At 37.2% G+C, this 20,161-nt stretch overlaps 1 protein-coding gene across 1 annotated transcript; it reads right to left on the bottom strand.

The window, feature by feature from the left end:
- Window positions 1-909: 909 nt before the first annotated feature.
- grhl2a (grainyhead-like transcription factor 2a) lies at window positions 910-19,333 on the bottom strand. Its single transcript, XM_051866344.1, has 16 exons — window positions 19,047-19,333; window positions 17,285-17,471; window positions 17,129-17,187; window positions 16,486-16,834; window positions 16,287-16,345; window positions 15,866-16,022; window positions 15,658-15,769; window positions 11,405-11,499; window positions 8,654-8,812; window positions 5,270-5,354; window positions 3,130-3,266; window positions 2,882-2,919; window positions 2,222-2,298; window positions 2,029-2,114; window positions 1,787-1,851; window positions 910-1,639 (listed from the first exon to the last, which is right to left on the bottom strand). The coding sequence occupies exons 1-16, from the start codon at window positions 19,061-19,063 to the stop codon at window positions 1,525-1,527; spliced, it is 1,797 nt and encodes a 598-aa protein (XP_051722304.1). The 5' UTR covers window positions 19,064-19,333; the 3' UTR covers window positions 910-1,524.
- Between the last annotated feature and the right edge of the window lie 828 nt (window positions 19,334-20,161).

The following is a 20,161-nucleotide window of genomic DNA, read 5'->3' as shown; positions in this document are numbered from 1 at the left end:
TGTATAGGCTATATATACCTTTGCACAAATGTAGGAAAATAGGCTACATTGTACATAAGTACAATAGGTACAAAAGTGTAGTAGGTGATGACAGAAAGATTGCCAGGAATCAAAATGAGGTTGTTTTTTTTTTTGTTGGCCTCACCATAGTACTTCTAAGCTCTGGGTCATAGCTATATATGAGCTGCATGTTTCTCAGAAAACACCAGAAACCAGTTTGGGAACTTGTCAGACGCTTGCTTAAACGTTTCAATATTATTGTTTGCGATTGGAAAACACTGCAGGAATCAGCAGTTATCAGACTCAAAACAAGCAAATCCCCCCCAAGGGTTAAAGACTGAACCTCCTCAGACATATGGAGACACCTGTGCCTGCATAATTATACACACACCTAAAGCCTGGGAAACAAATAGCCTAAGAGTCAAAGGGTGTGTTTTCATATTAAAATGTGATATGATTAGTGCTTTTAAATTCAGTTCTCTTCTGCCTAAAGTGGTTTTTCCTGAACAAGCACAGACTATATCAAAACAAACATTTAACTGCTGTTTAGCAAAAGCAAGGACTCATACATATTTCATGCAAATTTCATACAAATAATAAAACGGATAAAATACTGTAATGTTATAAACTACAAAACATAATTAATTGTTAAGACATTTAAAAGGTTAGTTCACCCAAAAATGAAAATTCTGTCATTAATTACTCACCCTCGTGTCATTCCAAAACTGCAAGACTTTTGTTCATCTTCGGAACACAAATTAAGATATTTTTAGTGAAATCTGAGAGCTTTCTGTCCCTCCATTGACAGCTACGCAACTACCACTTTCAAGGCCCAGAAAGGTAGTAGAAGTGACTAAACTTCAATTGGTCAAACAGTTTACCAAATATTTGAACGTACAACAGTGAAGATACTCTGGACTTGTTTATTCAACTGATAACATACAACCATAAAAAATATGTACAAGGTATGTTTTTAAAAAGACATCAAAACATCAACATAAAACACAATGAGAAATATGGGTAAACTATACATGCATCCATGCAACACATAAGGTGTAGAGCAGAGTGTATTCATGGCATTGTTGTGGATATAATTTACAACACAATATGTCTTCCTCCAATGATAAAAAAAAGATCTCTTTAATGTTAAAATATCATCGAAGCATTGATCCGTGCTAAAGTCTGGTACTTTTTTTAGGGCTTCACACTGTTGGCCACAAGGGGGAGACAGCACAAAGAAAAAAAAAAAAAAGGCTTTAAACTTGACAGGCATATTATAGTGGTTTGGAAGAGCATTTTATGTGTTGTTCAGACTGTCCATCATGATGTTTATTTAAACAATTAAGCTGTACCAGCAGGTCCACTGAAGTGCATTCCCAAGTCAACGACTTCCGAAGACGTTTTCATCTTCTATTACAGAGGTCATAAGAACCAAACACGAGTACTGAAGCGCTGAATGAATTGTGTGCTGCTTCAGGGTCCCAATTAAGTCCTCCCAGTAGAATGTTACTGTGGCACTAACATTTAAATTTCAGTGAGAGTGACCCGGAAACAGTCCCCCTGATTGTCAATGGCCAGGATAAACGTGTCCTCGTTGCAGTAGTGCTCAATGATGTTGTCGTCCATGTTGACCAGGATACTAGTGGTTGAATGAGAGTGAACAATTAAACCAATTCAAAATGAAAAACAAACAAACAAACAAACAAAAAAAAAAAAAAAAAACATACATTTTTGCTTTTATAGCAAGTTGAGAGAATGGATTTTATACAGGTAAATGTTTACTTACCCTTTCTTGCTTTTCTTGTAGATTTTAGTCATCTTCTCCACAGGAACAGAATATTTGCCTGATATCTTCAGGAGAAAAAAAGACCTTAAAATCCAAACAGCAGCTTAAACAGAAAATCCTCTGTGAATGGCAGCTTATTTCCAACTCTGTTGTATTCAGTGGAAAGTAATCTGACCTACTACCAAATGCAGTGTAATACTTTATCACTTCTTCCTGTTAAAAATCTTGAATCATGTACTTACTGCCTCGAGTAAACTTTTCAGTGTTGGAGACCTCAGCATCAGTGCATCAAAAACTTCATCAGCTTCTCTCCTTACGTACAGCAGGACTGCAGAAACATCATGTACAGATATGTATATAAATGAATATATAGAAGAATGGGACAAAATCTATTGCCTTGACATGTAAATCTCACATCTATGCAGTAATTCATACCTCTCTTGTCCTCTCTGCTGTATTTGGCGGGCGGAGAAACATCATCCTCTGACCGGAATGATCTTTTCATGGCCACCCTGCATGAGAAACAGATAAATCCATAATTTTTATACTTCTGTAATGTTGCCTTTCAATGTTACTGCAATAAAAATAAATGAAGATACATTTGAAACACCTGGATTGATTCTACTGGTCTGATGTTTGCTGAGCTTAATACAAATAGTGATGCATCATTAAATTTGATTAAAAGATGATAATTATTTTCATGTTGTCAAAAACTGATAAGTGGCTGATCATTTTAAAATATTTTTGCCTAGATAAATTAAAAATAAAACAGTTCAACTAAAATCAGTGATTAAGTGAACTTAGGCATGACATTATAATGTGCATTAATGAAAAACATTCATTTTGAGAGTGGCTAAAGACTACATTTAACATTTCTATTAGTGTTTTTAAAAATAAATTTAAGTAAGAGTTAGATGACAGCAAATGTACATCTTAAAACAGGGAAATTAAGCATGCACAGTTAAAAATGGGAAAATATTCATCCTCCATACATTTAAAAAAATCTCAGCAGATAACCAGATAAAGCCATATCTTGCATCCCTAAATACTAATACAATTAGAATAAACAAGAACATCCACAGTAATCACACTGACCCATCATTCTCCATTTCTTCAACGCCAAAGCTGAACACCTATACACAAAGAGAGTACAAAACATTATAGAGACTTAAAACTGCACATGCTCTACATAATAATGACCGTGCTTTCAAAATATCCTATAAGTCACCATTAACTACTTAGAGACTACACCTTAATTATCACTTCTGAGTATTCCACATCAATACCCAACAATTCAGTACTGAAACGACTTTAGTATCACTGCATTGATCATTCCTCCTCACCTGACCGGCTCTCTGGAGGTTGTTCAAATGGACATCAGGGATGAAGAGGACAGGCTGGGACTCCAAGTCTGTCATAGTTTTGAAAAGTGTGATATCTGGCCTTTTTTGAGGTAAAGTGGCAAAACTCCCTCTCTTACCTAACAGGGTGAAAGAAAACCAATGACTCAAGACAAAAATCAGCAAGTTGAAACATATATTCATGAGACACCAGGGACAAAAAAAAAAAAAGGTCATAAACATCTTGTGATGAATAAGAATATGACAAAACAAAAAGTTTGCACTACAGGTTTTCACCTAATATGTGACAACTATATGAATAGTTTAGCCATGAAACTCTATTTGCGTTCTGATTGGTTGTTTCAATGTCACTTCCACAGCCAATCAATTTCACGTATCCATTACTACTTCCCTTTATAACCACAGTGCATCCAAAAGTATGGAGCCCGCACATGACACGGAAGAAAAAAACGAAGTAAATTGTGCGCACAATTTACTAATTTGTTCCCTCGATTTGCTAAATCATGTGGACGATTTACTATTTCATTCCCTCGATTTGCTAAATCACGCGCACGATTTACTATTTCGTTCTAAATCATGTGGACGATTTACAATTTCGTTCCCTCAATTTGCTAAATCGTGCACACGATTTACTATTTCGTTCTAAATCACGTGGACGATTTACTATTTCGTTCCCTCGATTTGCTAAATCGTGCGCACGATTTACTATTTCGTTCTAAATCATGTGGACGTATTTCGTTCTAAATCATGTGGACGATTTACTATTTCGTTCCCTTGATTTGCTAAATCGCGCGCACGATTTACTATTTCGTTCTAAATCATGTGGACGATTTACTATTTCATTCCCTCGATTTGCTAAATCGCGCGCACGATTTACTATTTCGTTCTAAATCATGTGGACGATTTACTATTTCATTCCCTCGATTTGCTAAATCGCGCGCACGATTGACTATTTCGTTCTAAATCATGTGGACGATTTACAATTTCGTTCCCTCACTTTGCTAAATCGTGCACACGATTGACTATTTCGTTCTAAATCACGTGGACGATTTACTATTTCGTTCCCTCGATTTGCTAAATCGTGCGCACGATTTACTATTTCGTTCTAAATCATGTGGACGATTTACTATTTCATTCCCTCGATTTGCTAAATCGCGCGCACGATTTACTATTTCGTTCTAAATCATGTGGACGATTTACAATTTCGTTCCCTCAATTTGCTAAATCGTGCACACGATTGACTATTTCGTTCTAAATCACGTGGACGATTTACTATTTCGTTCCCTCGATTTGCTAAATCGTGCGCACGATTTACTATTTCGTTCTAAATCATGTGGACGTATTTCGTTCTAAATCACGTGGACGATTTACTATTTCGTTCCCTTGATTTGCTAAATCGCGCGCACGATTTACTATTTCGTTCTAAATCATGTGGACGATTTACTATTTCGTTCCCTCGATTTGCTAAATCGCGCGCACGATTTACTATTTCGTTCTAAATCATGTGGACGATTTACAATTTCGTTCCCTCGATTTGCTAAATCGCGCGCACGATTTACTATTTCGTTCTAAATCATGTGGACGATTTACTATTTCGTTCCCTCGATTTGCTAAATCGTGCGCACGATTTACTATTTCGTTCTAAATCATGTGGACGTATTTCGTTCTAAATCATGTGGACGATTTACTATTTCGTTCCCTCGATTTGCTAAATCGCGCGCACGATTTACTATTTCGTTCTAAATCATGTGGACGATTTACTATTTCGTTCCCTCGATTTGCTAAATCGTTCCCTCAATTTGCTAAATTGTGCGCCCGATTTACTATTTTTTTCCCTCTATTTGCTAAATCGTGAACACGATTCATTTAGCAAAAGCAAGCCATACTTGCTCTGCAGCAGCAGCAGGGTAGCAGATCTAGTCCACCAAGACCAAACCAATGTACAATCTATTAAATACATTAATAAAATGTTGTTCAACTATCCTGAGAGTTGTCATGACTGAAGTGGATTTTATCCATCTGAGTAAAAATGTATGATTCATTGATACAGCATCTAAGGATAATGGCACCACATGTTCAGGTTTGCATAAATGAATGTTTGGTTGATTGACAGAACTCTCACCATCATGGCCCTGGCCAACAGTCTGACCTTTGACCTTCTTCCGGAGCTGCTTTTTCTCCTCATCACGAATTTTTCGCTCAGCTCCCTGTAGAGAAGACATGAGTGTGTGATCATACTGGCTGTTAATGTTGTTCAGGGCTGCCAGAGTATCAAAGGCGAGCTGGCTTTTCAAACTAACAGGGCAGCGCCTGGCACTTGCATTAAAGAGTTAAACATGCTTTGCCACTCACTGGAGCTTAATAATAGTGTGCTGAATCAGGATCTCCAAAGTTTTGAATATGTTAAGGAGCTATGCTCATTTTCTGATTTTAAATTGTAATTTTGGCCACCCCTGATTTGAGTCATGCCATTGACATTACCTGAGCACTTGAAGTAAATATGCTAGAAAACCCCGATCATTCAATGACATGCATTTCTTGCATTGACGAAGCAAGAACTTAATGTTAACATTTGCGCGTCCCATTCGTCAGCGTTTTTACAGGGTTCCTATCAGCAGGCGGAAAGTGTTGGAGTCTGAAGTTCAGTATATGCTGGAGAATGAGATAGCTGTTCCTTCTTGCTCCAGTTGGGCTTCACCATGTTTGCTGGTGAAGAAGCCAGATTCTACTTACAGATTTTGTACTGATTACCGTAAGTTAAACGCCATTACTAAACCCGACGCGTTTCCACTTCCTCGAATGGAGGATTGTGTGGATCAGGTGGGTACTGCAAATTTTGTAAACAAAATGGACCTTTTAAAAGCATATTGGCAAGTGCCTTTAACTCCTAGAGCTCAAGAATTACATTACATTACACCATCTGGGTTATATTCATACTCTGTTAAGAGTTTCGGTTTGCGAAATGCACCCGCAACCTTCCAGAGATTGATGAATAAAGTGGTATTCGGCCTGGAAGGTTGTGCGGTGTATCTGGATGATGTTATGGTTTTCAGTGACACATGGGAACAACATTTGGTACATCTTCGTGCATCTTCCGTTTGGCAGAGGCATGTCTTACAGATAACTTGGCAAAGTGTGAGTTTGCCAAGGCGACGGTAAGAGGTGAGGTGTGTCCTATTCAAGCCAAAGTTGTGGCTATTCAACTTTTCCCTCCCCCATCAACAAAGAAAGAGCTGATGCGTTTTCTGGGTATGGTGGGGTATTATCTGGGGTTTTGCCCAAACTTTTCAACTGTTGTTTCTCCGCTCACTGATTTGCTCAAGAATTCTGTCAAGTTTGTTTGGAGTGTAAATTGTCAGAAAGCTTTTGAAAATGTTAAGCTGTTGTTAACCACTGCTCCTGTTCTAGCTGCCCCTAGACTGGATAGGCCGTTCAAAATACAGGTAGATGCAAGCCAGATTGGTGCTGGGGCTGTTCTGTTGCAAACAGGTGAGACTGGACTTGATCACCCTTTAAGTTTCTTTTCTCGTAAGTTCAATACTTATCAAAAGAACTATTGTGTGATAGAGAAAGAAGCCTTATCTTTAATTTGGGCTCTTCAGCACTTTGATTTGTACGTGGGGGGAAGGCTACCTGTGGAGGTTTATTCTGATCATAACCCCTTAACGTTTTTACACTCTTTACAGTCCCCGAGTCAGCGGTTGATGCGTTGGATTCTCTTTTTACAACCTTACAGTCTAACTGTAAAACACATCAAGGGTTCTGATAACGTAGTGGCAGATGCGTTATCTCGTGTTCCTGACCACACTGAGTAATATTGTAGTGTTTGGGCAGTTGTTTCTGTTTTTCTGTGCTCTTTGTCTCCTTAATTTGCTTTCAGGATCCAGATTGCTGGGGGTAAGGGGAGCAGTCAAGGAGAATTGAGATATCATGTTCTTACAGTTTGTACTGGTGGATCGGATAAAGAATAATAGAATAAAAAGAAAGTATGCTTTTAAATTTTTCACTTTTTGTTTTTGTTTTGTGGTGCTGTGAGGATCCTTTTCATGGGATACAGGATCTTTTAAAGGGGGGTGTGTGACGTCTCAGTGAGTCACTTTGTGTTTCTATCTGAGCTGCAGGTGACTGGCAGACTGCCGGTGATTGGCTGACGTAGTGTTGCACCTGCACGAAATCAATGCTCTTTCAAAAAGGGACTCGTTCGAACTGATGGCGGGAGGAGACTTGGTGCTTGTTGGCGTTTGTTGTCTGTATGTCATGAGGCTGCCAGTGCTCTCGAGGGATATGGAGGTTGCGGGAGACCACCGCCGTACTCGAGGAGTTTTCGTTCTGATCCGCCTTCCCTAGAATGGATTTTGGACTTTAATCTTCTGTTGGTTGTGTTTGTTTGAACTGGTTACACTTGTATCACTTACATGCACACGCTGACACACTGACTATTCATCTATACTGACTACTAAACATTTCATGTTTATTTTCTTTAGTTTAATAAATTGTTTTGTAATGAAGTGGTTGTGTGGCATCTCCCTGTTTTTGTTGCGTTCCTTGACAAAGAATCGTAACAAATGTATGTGCACAGATCATTTGAATGATAAAGTGATAAACTGGATGTGTGAAGCAAACTGTTTGCAGAAATAACCGCAGCATTAACGACATGAGCGTGTGGTTTATCTGTCAGTCAGATGCATGTGAAAGTAGCGTTTGTTACAGTATAACAGTAGGCTCTGGGCATTTTCTTTCAGAATCATCTTGGTAGAAAGAAAAAGTAAAAATATTAAATTAAATACACTATGCAGAGTTGTGTTATAAAAACATAAATATAGTTATTAGTAAATGCTCTGAAATTTCACAAGTGAAGACACCACTATTTACTATTAAGTGAAAAGAAGTTAGTTTAGGATTGGTTAGGAAAGTGAATGATATATAGGGTAGTCCATCCATGGAAGATTATTATGCTTGCGATTTATTCACTATATATTGGTAACAATGCAATAGGACTGCGTATACATTAACATTACATAACAGTTAACATGAATTATTAACTTATAAGCATTTTTAAATCTTGGATTGTGTCTTGGATATTACAATGTACAAAAGTATTTTTATAAATAAAATTAAATGAACTAAGATGAACAAATGCATGAAAAAGATATTAATTCATGATACCCAAGTTAGAATGTAGTACATGTTAAATGTGTAAATAACCTTGTTATAAAGCGTTTAGTGGTGCCTTTGTTGTTGTTGTTGTTGTTGTTGTTGTTACACAGATATATGAAATGGAAAGGACAGTAGAAAGAGATTGGAAAAATGAACAAATAGAAATTAAATTTACTAAATAATACTCCACTAAGTTTAGTATATAATGTAGTATATCTACACTACATGTTGGTCGCATAATTACAGCCACTACAGGAAATTGCCACTGTCACTGCCACTAAAATAACTGAGGTCTGTTATTCAAATGCAGTTTTATGACCTACAACAATCACATTGACGCAGCACCAACCTTGTCACAGAAGACCTTGATCTGTGCGTAGGCTCTGTGGATGGGTCTGTTACTCCTGTTATTATAACTGTAGGTGTCAATCTGGATCATAAGTGGAAGACCTTTGACTCCCTTCTGTGAGGAGAAATCTGTGCTCAGACAGTTCACCGTAATGAAAACCTGGAAAAAAATAAGATACATGCAAAAATCAGCTTGACAAAACATGCATTTCTGAGCTTGGAAAAGGTCACGTATGGCCAAGCAATCATGTCTTATCTTATGACAGGAGAGCCAGGGGCCAGTTTTTCCACACCAAGCTGCTCAACTATTAGGGGAATATTTGCATTTTTTGCATGTAAAAACTAGAAAACAGTGCAGTAAGTGCACTGAAAACATTTGTGCATTTTTAAAAAAGGAAAACAAGGGGCTGTTCACACAGAATATGTTGGTGCATTTAAGGGTTAGTTCACCCAAAAATGAAATTTCTGTAATTAATTAGTCACCCGCATGTCGTTCCAAATCCGTAAGACCTTCGTTCATCTTCAGAACACAAATTAAGATATTTTTGATGAAATCTGAAAGATTTCTGATCTCCCTTTACACAGTAATGTCATTCCAAATTTTAAGGCCCAGAAAGGTAGTAAAGACATTGTTAAAACAGTTCATATGACTACAGTGGTTCAACCTTAATGTTATGAAGTGACGAGAATACTTTCCAGGTTCTACGTCGCTGAACACGTGAGCAGCACGACGCATGCGTGTGATGCTGATGCAGGAGCCAGCCAATAATGAGTTGCCATTCTGACGTAGAACCTGGAAGTACTATTTACTACGTAAACAGCATAGGAGACTGACATAGAGGAGAAGAAACTGTTGAATAAAGTCATTATTTTTGTTTGTTTTTGCGCACAAAAAGTATTCTCATCGCTTCATAACATTAAGGTTGAACTACTGTAGTCACATGGACTATTTTAATAGTGTCTTTACTACTTTTCTGGGCCTTGAAATTTGGAACGATATTGCTGTGTATAGGGAAATCAGAAACCTTTCGGATATCATCAAAAATATCTTGTGTTGTTACGGGTTGTGGTGTTACGGGTGTGGAACGACATGAGGGTGAGTAATTTCTTTTTTCGAGAGAACTAACCCTTTAAAAACTAGAAAACAGTGTAATAAGGAGCTGTTCACACAGAACACGTTTATGCATTTAAAAACTAGAAAACAGCGCAGTAAGGGGCCGTCCTTTTCTGCTTTTTTTCCATTGTTTTTCTGTAAATATGCTAGACGGATGTTTTTGACTGTTGTGCTCAAGTCTTGCGTCTTTGACAGTGTCTCACACATGACAGCATTCTAAACATGTGGCATAAGTTTAACTTTTAAAAAACGTGTCTCAAGACCTTTTTTTTCCCATTTTTGTGTCTTCCATTTTTCCACTGCATGTTTTTAAAACTTCTTTTGAATGAAGTGCTAGTCAATATGCCCACCTTGCACATATGTACAAAAAAATCATCCCTTAACCTCTTTTTAACTTAACACAGCGTCTTCGCACATGCGTGAAATGCTTATAAAAGCTGAAAAGATACGCACTGGTTCAACCAATGGCATAATTTTAGGGGGTGGGACTATCTGTTTGACCAATGGCAGACATATGTTCGGAAAACATGTTAGAGGTGGCAGTGAAATTACACCTTAGCTTCACACTTTACAGACGGTCTGATTAATAGAGTAGTCCTGAATAAAAAGCTACAAAATTTTACAAAAATGTGAGTTTTCCTTTGAAAATCTTTTTAACAGTAGTCTATCTCTAATCTGAAAAACATCTATCCAGCTTCATTGCAGACAAAACTTTTTATCAGTTGTGACCTTTAATATGGAATAATCAATCTTCTCTGTTGAATGTTAAATCTTAAAACAAAAATCTCTAAATGGCGACTTAAAACAAAACCACATAACCACTCTTACATTGTGTGCCTGTCTGCGGTTTATTCAAATAGTAAGCAAAACTAAATTGATTTGAAATATTCCCAACTGTAACCTGTTTTATGCCAATACATCAAGAGACACTGGAAAAACGACTGTTGAAAGATGAAAGCTAGCGAATCCTTCAGCCCAAGGCGAAAATAGTTTCCCACTGACGGTCTCCCGTCCTTTCATGTCTGTGCCTGTAGCTGTTGTTTCATAGAGGAGCTTGTTGTTCAATGTTATGAGAACGACTTGCTTTCTCAGGGCCACGTGATCAATTCTGACAGAAATCCGTTAGCAAACGCTTACACGGACAAATCTTTCACAACAAATCTTTATAGTGTGGGCTCTGTGTTTCTGTGTGAATGTGCATGTGGGTGCATGTGAGCAAATGATGGTTGAACAAACACCAAGTATCACTGAAATCTTACAACATCTTTCTACACTATCAAATCATCATCAGTTGGCTCTTAAAATTGAAAGCATGTAAATGTTTATATTTTTGCAAACTTTATCAAAGAATTTCAGAAAACACCATCTTCTGAATCAGGAAACTAAAAAGCCTAATTTTAAAAGACAAATATTGACCATGAGCACTGGGTGGACCTCCTCCTTTAAGTGTGCACTTAAAGTAAGCTTGTTAAGCACTGGAACTAAGAAGGAAAATCCTCCTGACAATGAATAGGATGCTGCAAGGAAGAGGAGGAGAAGGGAATTGGAATCTCCTCAGGCTGAGCGGCTGTTATCAAACAACTTCAGCTTGACCTACACACAACAAACTTAACATCCAGGTAAAAACTGAAGTCTCACCTTTGCCTCTTCATTGACATCCCAGGTGAAGGACACAGCATTGTATGCGATTTCCTCAATGTTGCCAATGGTGTTAAAGCTCTCTTTATAGTCAGCTGAGGGGTGAAAAATGAGTTGTGAAAACATTATATTAGTTATATTTCATAATTTTAAGTTGTAATCTTTCTTTAGTATAATTTCTTAAAGCCTTAAAGGGTTAGTTCGCCCAAAAATGAAAATTCTGTCATCATTTACTCACCCTCATGTTGTTCCAAACCTGTCAAATGAAGACATTTTAATGAAATTGGAGTTATTTCTCTCCCTCTATTAACAGCTATGCAACTGACACTTTGACACTTTAAAAAGTTCATAAAGAGATCATAAAACTAATCCATATGAAATGAGCCGTTTAGTTCAAATTTTCTGAAGAGACATGATCACTTTATATGATGAACAGATTTAATTTAGGCTTTTATTCACATATAAACGTTCATCAACGCACACATCAGTTATGATAAACGGAAGCTCAAGCATGTTTGTTTGACGTGCGAGAACCAGTGAGGTTCATTCTCGTGTGTTACGCAGCACCCTTGAGTTTCCGCAAGAACCAATGAGGTTTGTTTTCACGCATCAAGCAGGTTCGTTTGATCTTCTGCTTATGTTCGCTGATCAATGATTATATGTGAATAAAAGCCTAAATTAAATCTGTTCATCATATAAAGTGATCGAGTCTCTTCAGAAAATTTAAACTAAACCGCTCAATTCATATGGATTAGTTTTACGATCTCTTTATGAACTTTTTTTAAGGCATCAAAGTGGTAGTTATGTAGCTGACTATGGAGGGGCAGAAAGCTTTCAGATTTCATCAAAAAAGATCTTTATTTGTGTTCTGAAGATGAATGAAGGTCTTACAGGTTTGGATGGAGTAAATGATGACAAAATTTTCATTTTTGGGTGAACTAACCTTTTAGCAGTGTACAAATGTCTCAAAAGCCACATGAGATTCAAGGACTTATTTAGATGAATAAAAATAAAATACATTAAAATGAATAAAATTATAAACATTTAAATAAATTATATATATTAAAAAAAAAGCTGGGATTCAAGATCTTATTTCAATGAACAAAATAAATTGAACCTAATAAATGTAATCTAAATTTAGATAAATAATATAAAAACTTTTATTTTGAAATGTCTGAGGCTACATGGTAAATCTGGGATTCAAAATACATTAAAATGACTAAAATAAGTATAGTATAAAATATATTTATCTAATTATATTTAGATTTGATTATAAAAAACTGAAAATACTGCATTTAAAATTTATTTTAAATTGTATTTATTTTATTTTTTATTTATTATGATTTTTTTAAAACAAGAAATGACAGGATGTAAATGAATAAGAAATTTTTAATATTATTTTACATTATTTATATTATTTACATGTTTTATTCTACGTCATTAAGTCTTTAATCAAGTTTGTGACCTTTTGAACTCCTTAGTGCTAAAGTCCAGTTCATTGAAGCACAATTTCAAATCTCAAATCATGCTGGAGAACATGATCATCAGGTTTTGCCAGCTTGAGTGCTGCTCTTATTAAAGCATAAGGTAGACTAAATACTAAGACATTCATGCCAGTTTTCAAGTTAAACTTGTCACTCAAATAGTTATGCTGCTATTAGTTGCAAAATGCTACATTTTCACAAAGACTTTTGCAGCCCACTGTATTTTCAAACAACATGAAGACAAGATAAATGTGGGAAAGACAGCATTTTCTTGTTTTGCCCCGAGTAAAATATGTATATGGTATGCAAAGCTGCAAACAAATTTGAGCACTTCAGGTTATATTTAGAGTCATTTAAAGATTCAAAGAAAAAAAAAAAAAAAAAAAAAAAAAAAAAAAACAGCGAGATGAATTTTGACCTCAGACGCGGGCGTTCTATTACACGCTTCACGTACCTGCCTGCTGTGTAAATACAACTCCGCTTAAATGTATGGCAGATGTTACTCAAGCCTTCCGTTTACAAAAGAGCAGGACCCTTTCCCAAGCCCCCGTTTGTCTGAGGATACAACCTCCCCCCCCCCCAAACGGTTAACGCTCCTATTCAAATCCTGATCTTCAGCCTCAGGCACTATGAAAAATCCCTGGATACTGTTATTCAAATCAGGACAACATCAGGATCATCAGATCGGGTTTCTTTCTTCCAAAATCATGCCCAAACCACGTCAGGTTGCCAGCTGCCATGGAGAAGACCATCACAATGCCCCCCAGGTGTCAACACCCCCCTTCCTTTAACCTGACCCCCCATTGTCCTTATGGTTCCCAACTGGGACTTATGATGGAATACTTTGCCCTAAGCATTGTGCTAAAGTTGCAGACCCTTTTTTAGGATACACCTCAAATATTGTGAATGAAGAACTGGGAAGAAAAAAAAAAACAAGATGAACAAAAGGAGGGGACTCCAGTTATCTGGTATCCCAGTGATACAGACGCAGGGAATAAAAGAGAAAAAAGAATAGCCTATAATGATGCACACACAGAGTCACACATACAAAGACACACCCCGAAACACTGGGTAGGTATAATTCTTAAGGTACGGTCATATTTACTGTTGTTCTGTGAATTATTGCAGGTGAAATTTAGTCATTTTAACAGGAATCCACACTATTGGGAATTTTGCGCACTGCAAAAGAATAATTTCTTCCTCAGTCTTGCTTCAGTGCAAAGATGAGAAGCAAAATTTAAACGGATAGTTCACCCAAAAATTCGGTCATCATTTACTCACCCTTGAAGGATTAGTTCACTTCAGAATTTAAATTTCTTGATAATTTACTCACCTCCATGTCATCCGAAATGTTTATGTCATTCTTTCTTCAGTCGAAAAGAAATGACCAGGAAATTACCAGGATTTTTCTCCATATAGTGGACTTCACCGGGGTTGAAGGTCCAAACTGCAGTTTCAGTGCAGCTTCAAAGGGCTCTACACGATCCCAGCTGATGAATAAGGGTCTTATCTAGCAAACTGATCAGTCATTTTCTAAAAAAAATAAAATTTATATACTTTTTAACCACAAATGCTCGTCTTGCACTGCTCTGCGATGCGCTACGCATTCCGTAGCCACATTGGAAAGGTCACGTGTGAGACAGAAGTACCGCGGTAGGGTGAAAAACTCTCATTTCATCTCATTTTCTCCTCCAACTTCAAAATCGTCCGACAACGATGTTTGACCTTTTTTTTTGTAAAGGCCGTTTGACTTAGTAGACACTGAATCGGTACTTCCGCCTACGTCACGCTTGACCTTTCCAACATGATTACATAATGCGTTGCACATCGCAGAGCAGTGCAAGACGAGCATTTATGGTTAAAGTATATAATTTTTTTTAGAAAGTGACCGATCGTTTTGCTAGATAAGACCCTTATTCCTCGTCTGGGATCATGTAGAGCCCTTTGAAGCTGCACTGAAACTGCAGTTTGGACCTTCAACCCGGTGTACCCCAGTGAAGTCCACTATATGGTGAAAAATCCTGGAATGTTTTCATCAAAAACCTTAATTTCTTTTCGACTGAAGAAAAAAAGACATAAACATCTTAAATGACATGGGGGTGAGTAAATTATCAGGAAATTTTAATTCTGAAGTGAACTAATCCTTTAATTTAAAGGGAAAACAACTTTATTTTTCTTACCCCACTGGCAGATATTTTTTCTTGTTTTAAGCATAAAGTCACTTAATTTTGATTCCTTTTTCTGACAACAAGACTGGCTCAATTTGATATGGCAATATAGACCCCATTATTTACATTTCCTCTGAAGCACATGTAACAACTAATGGTAAGGGGTGTGGCGTTTCCGGACGCTTCAGCGAATCAAAATACACTGGGCCAGCTAACCAATCTGAGCCCATTGCTATTTCGGAGGGAGTGATATCTTAGAACCAGGAAGTCAAACCGGCTGTTCAAATGACAATGGAAACAGCGGTGTAGAATAAAGGTAAAATATATGAAAAATACAGCGTTTTTTTTTTTTTAAACGAAGCATTAAGACATGTTAAGCCTGCAAGCCTAGAAAAAAACAGTAAACCACCCCTTTAACGAACCGTTTCAGACACTGTGAGAAAAGAGGTGATGCTGCAATGTACATAATGAGAAAATTAAAGTGTTTTTTGACTTTGGATGCATGTAGAAGACCTTTGAAACAAAATTAGAAACCTTTAAAATAGCATAATTGGGGCACTTTAAGACATATGTAAAAGATATACATAAAGCAGAATCTCACCTATGTCAAGGACTCTCTGTTTGGCCGTATGCTGACGGGTGTGCCAGTAGTTCCAGTGTTTTAGCTGCTCATCTCGACACTTCTCCTGTCCAAACACCACCATCACTACACTCTGAGAGAGACAAGAGTTACATTACAATTGTTCTGGTCCTCAATATTAAATATGCAACAGGGTTAAGAGTGCTTTCATGGTAACAGCAGAACTTACCCGCACTTTACTGATGGGATGACGAAGGCCCTTGTTGGCCCCGGTCTCGCTGAGAGTGACGCCGTAGAACTGGCCTTTGTTCAGATAGATCATGGGCCCCTCGCCGGCCTTCTCGCGCACAGAGCGACTCGCTTCTATATTGTACTGGAACAATTCTCTAGGAGAGGATGGGAATACTTTGGCGTGAATAGAACAAATTTAGAAAGGAAAAAACACTTTGTTGGTCCATATTTGTGAAAAAAAAGCTATGCTCAATGCTACACCGACATACTATTAAGCAGCACAATAATAATATTTCACAATATTACTGTTTTTACTGCATTTTAATCAAATAAATGCAGCCTTGGTGAGCATAAGATCTTACAGACCCCCAAATTCTGTAGTGTAAATAAAGATTAAGGGTTTGGCATGCTGTGCTTACACCCCTGGATGTTCCTGGATGAAGTTTTCAGCGCCTAGTGTGGTGGGCACCCTGTACTTCTGAAAAACATGATATGATGGACATGTGAGCGTACTGAAGAAACAAATGGGTCTAAATCCCATTACATATTATCCCTGAGATGTATAATGGCCTGTAGCTACCATTACCAGTGATTGTCATAAACTGTTAGAAGCCTCACCATAGTCTCCTCAGGGTAGGAGTCCTCAAAGGTGCTACTATCTGGTGTACTACACTGTTCATCCTTCATGTATGCGTCGTGGCTGGCACTCGCTGAATCCTGCAAAGCCGAGTGGTAGTGCATGCGCTGATACTGAAGCCCCTGCTGCTGGTGATGGTTGGAGAATGACTGGGCATAAACCTCAGCCTTCACAGTGGCCACAACACCCTCCTCAACCGGCACTGTATCGTACAGGTCTTGTTTATTTTCTGCACTGTGCATGTCCGTATTCAAGGACAGGTTGACTGGAAGTGACTTCAGGACATGAATACGATTCTCTGTGGACTCAAAACCATCTTGACCGATCCGACTAAAAGAAAGAGGTCAGAAATCAAAGGGGTTAGTCCAAATTATTCCAATCGGAACATGGAATTTTCTTTTTCGTTTATAGCTACCTAGAAATGTATGGCCTAAAATGAAGAAATATTTAAGATTTCAAAAAATAAAATGCAAGCAAATTATTTACTTGCTTCTATCAAAGCACAAGATGGTCTTTAGATCATTCTCAACTCATGCTGGATAACATGGATCATGTTCATGTTAATTTTTCAGTTCAACCTTTCACTCAAATTGTTATGCTTATATGCTTGTGTGCTTGACTGACCTCTTTTCATGATCTTCTGGAAGTTTGGGTACTGGTAGGAGCCTCTTCTCTTTAGGAACCTGAAGGAAAAGTGATGGTATAATAACTTCCATATTTACACCCCTAACAGGCACATTCATTTCATTCTTAACTGTAGTGTTACAGATGACCTCTCACCTTATAGTAATCATAAAGGATTCCCAGGGCGGCCACACTATCCTCATCTCCATTAATGCTCATCATGGCCTTGGTGGCAGCGGTCAGTGGATTCTCCAAGTAGGATTTCCATGCCTCATCTTCACTCGTGAAGGCACGGCGGGATGGAATGCTTAACTCATTAGGGAGCACCACAACCAGACGCTTACTGTAAAATACAGGCACGTTATTTTAAAAAGGGTCTAGGTATGAGTATGATATATAGTACCTGTCAAAAGTTTGGAAACCTTACAATTTTTTTATGTTTTTTTTAAAAAAAAAAAAGTCTCTTTTGCTCACCAAGGCTGCATTTATTTAATCAAAAATACAGTAAAAACAGAACTATTATTACAAATTAAAAGAACTGTTTTGTTTTTGAATATATTTTAAAATGAAATTTATTCCTGTGATGGCAAAGCTGAATTTTCAGCATCATTACTCCAGTCTTCAATCTCAATATTACTGTGCCCGGGTGAGCATAAGAGACTTCTTTCAACAAGATCTCAGAGTTAAACTGTATCAGAAAAAAACAATCTTAATTATGTCAGATAACACTTACATAAATGAACTATAGTGTCCTGCACCCGCTAGTAAAAATGTATAAAAAAAAAAAAAAAAAAAAAAAAAAATGTCTGAATAATTTTTGGTTTGACTGTATATACAGTGTGTGTGTGTGTGTGTGTATATATATATATGTAATATATATATATATATATATATATATATATATATGTGTGTGTGTGTGTGTGTGTGTGTGTATGTATGTATGTATGCATGTGTGTATAATATATATATATATATATATATATATATATATATATATATATATATATATATATATATATATATATATATATATATATATACACACACACACACACACACACATACATACATACATACATATAGTATAGTTAAAGAAAGATATTTAAGAAAACAAGATTGAAGATATACACGTACATACATTAAACAATCTGAAGTATAGACAAAAAGGCAAAATATTATCAAAATAATGTAAATAAATAAATAAACAAACAAACAAACAAACGGTGTGGACATCAGGCTTGATCCCAATAATACCACCTCTCTCTATACCTTAGGGTTCATAAAGTTTACAAAGGACTGGATCATACAACTGAAATTCCCAGAACTATCCTTTTACATTTTCCACACAACTGCTTTTTTTCTGTGGGACAATGGACTATATCCTGCTGGATATTGATACTACAGTGAGGAAGGGTTGCATGGGAGGGGCTGTACAAGGATGTTAGCTAATATAAGACACCTGTCCGGGCCCACCGTTATAGTTGTTCCACAGCAAACAAACACAAACAGAAGAGGAAAAGGAAAAGAAAAACCATCAATCTGTCAAAATTGTTCTTGTTGCAATATATATACAGTTTGGAACCCCTAATCACCTAAATAAATATATAAAAACAAATATTTATATAATTAATTAATTAAACACATTAATAACAATAAAATATAGTGGGAGTTCCTCAGGGTTCTATTCTTGGGCCTCTTCCTTTTTCCTTTTAGGTTATCTTTAGGGAATGTAATAATAGAACCACCGGATCAAAATTAGCATTTTTTTCAAACAAAACAACCTGCTGCGATGACGTGACGTCACATATGAACATACAACACGTCATGAAATTCCCTAGACTAAAAACTTCTTGCTATTTAATTTAATTAAGTTTGCAATTTCTTAATGATTGTATTAGTGTTTACATTGGCGACTTACTTCTCCTCCTGAGCCATGTGCAGTGCGGGGCTCCCACAGTGAAACTGGACTTTCAGGTCGGTGAAGATGCGGCAGGTGAGTCGCAGGGAACGGCTGAAAGAAAACTCGGACTACAGGTCAAACAACTTCTCGCATCCGACTCTCATTACAGCATCCTCCGTCTGTTCCGCACAAAGGAGAGCAGCCGAACATTCAGGATCAAGCGGTAAATTGTGTTAATTCTAGGAAGTCTCAAGGTGACTGTTATTGTGAGCAAGCAAAGGTGCGCTCTCATTACCTGAAGGAGGGGACGAACCAGCCAATCCCCACGCAGCTGCTTTGATTCGGAAATGGTGATTGGCTGTATAGTATAGAAGGCGTGTCAGCTAACTGCACGTTTACTGTTAAAACAAGCATCTGAAATAATCGCATTTTGTTCGTGGGAGTTTTTCCATTAATTGCGCAATATCACTCGAGAGGCGTGTTTTATGACAAACGTTTAAATGTTGGTTAATCAAATAACCTATATATAATACGTTTTGTTTACAGAGTAAAAAAGGTAAAACAAAATGAATGATTGGAGAAGCTCAGCAAGGAGCGAGATCCTGAGGTCTGTACTGTACATAACATTGACAGCTGGCAGAGCAGATTATTATTTAACCGAGTATAGTGAAATATGACTTCTGTTTCCATTGAATTGGGAAAGGGAATGTTTGTTCACGTTTAGCCCTCTGTCTGAGCTTATCCAAATACAGCTATTGTTGACCAGCAGACTGCTATTTGTTTGTTAGGGCTGCAAATAAAAGTGTCTGTTAGACTAACAGGTGTGGCTCTGTTTTAAAGACTTCAAATGTGCTCTTTCTTTGCTTGGATTGGGGTATCTGGGATTTGCCTGGCCTGGGCTCAGCTCCTGTACCATGTATGCTTTAAATGAGAAAAAAATATGATACAAAAAAATTCAGTGTTTTCAGTGGTTATATGTACATGACTGATCATAGATGAGCAGGCTTCAACAAGACTAGAAGTGAGGTGAAACCTACTAATGACCTACTGTTGTCAGTCATGGGAACCGAAACTGACACCTGAGTGCAGAAAAATATTTCATAATTTTCACCAACATTAGAGACAGAGGCATA

The sequence above is a fragment of the Ctenopharyngodon idella genome, chromosome 16 (genome assembly GCF_019924925.1).
Source record: "Ctenopharyngodon idella isolate HZGC_01 chromosome 16, HZGC01, whole genome shotgun sequence".
Lineage (NCBI taxonomy): Eukaryota > Metazoa > Chordata > Actinopteri > Cypriniformes > Xenocyprididae > Ctenopharyngodon > Ctenopharyngodon idella.
The sequence above is the reverse complement of the archived record's forward strand: the minus strand, read 5'-3'. Positions and strand labels throughout refer to the sequence as shown.

Excerpts from the sequence above, each read along its gene's own strand:
- grhl2a (XM_051866344.1), bottom strand. Across the intron at positions 11,500-15,657 it reads ACAGAGAGTCCTTGACATAG|CTGACTATAAAGAGAGCTTT; the intron begins GTGAGATTCTGC and ends TTCACCCCTCAG. Across the intron at positions 2,115-2,221 it reads CAGCAGAGAGGACAAGAGAG|TCCTGCTGTACGTAAGGAGA; the intron begins GTATGAATTACT and ends ATGTTTCTGCAG.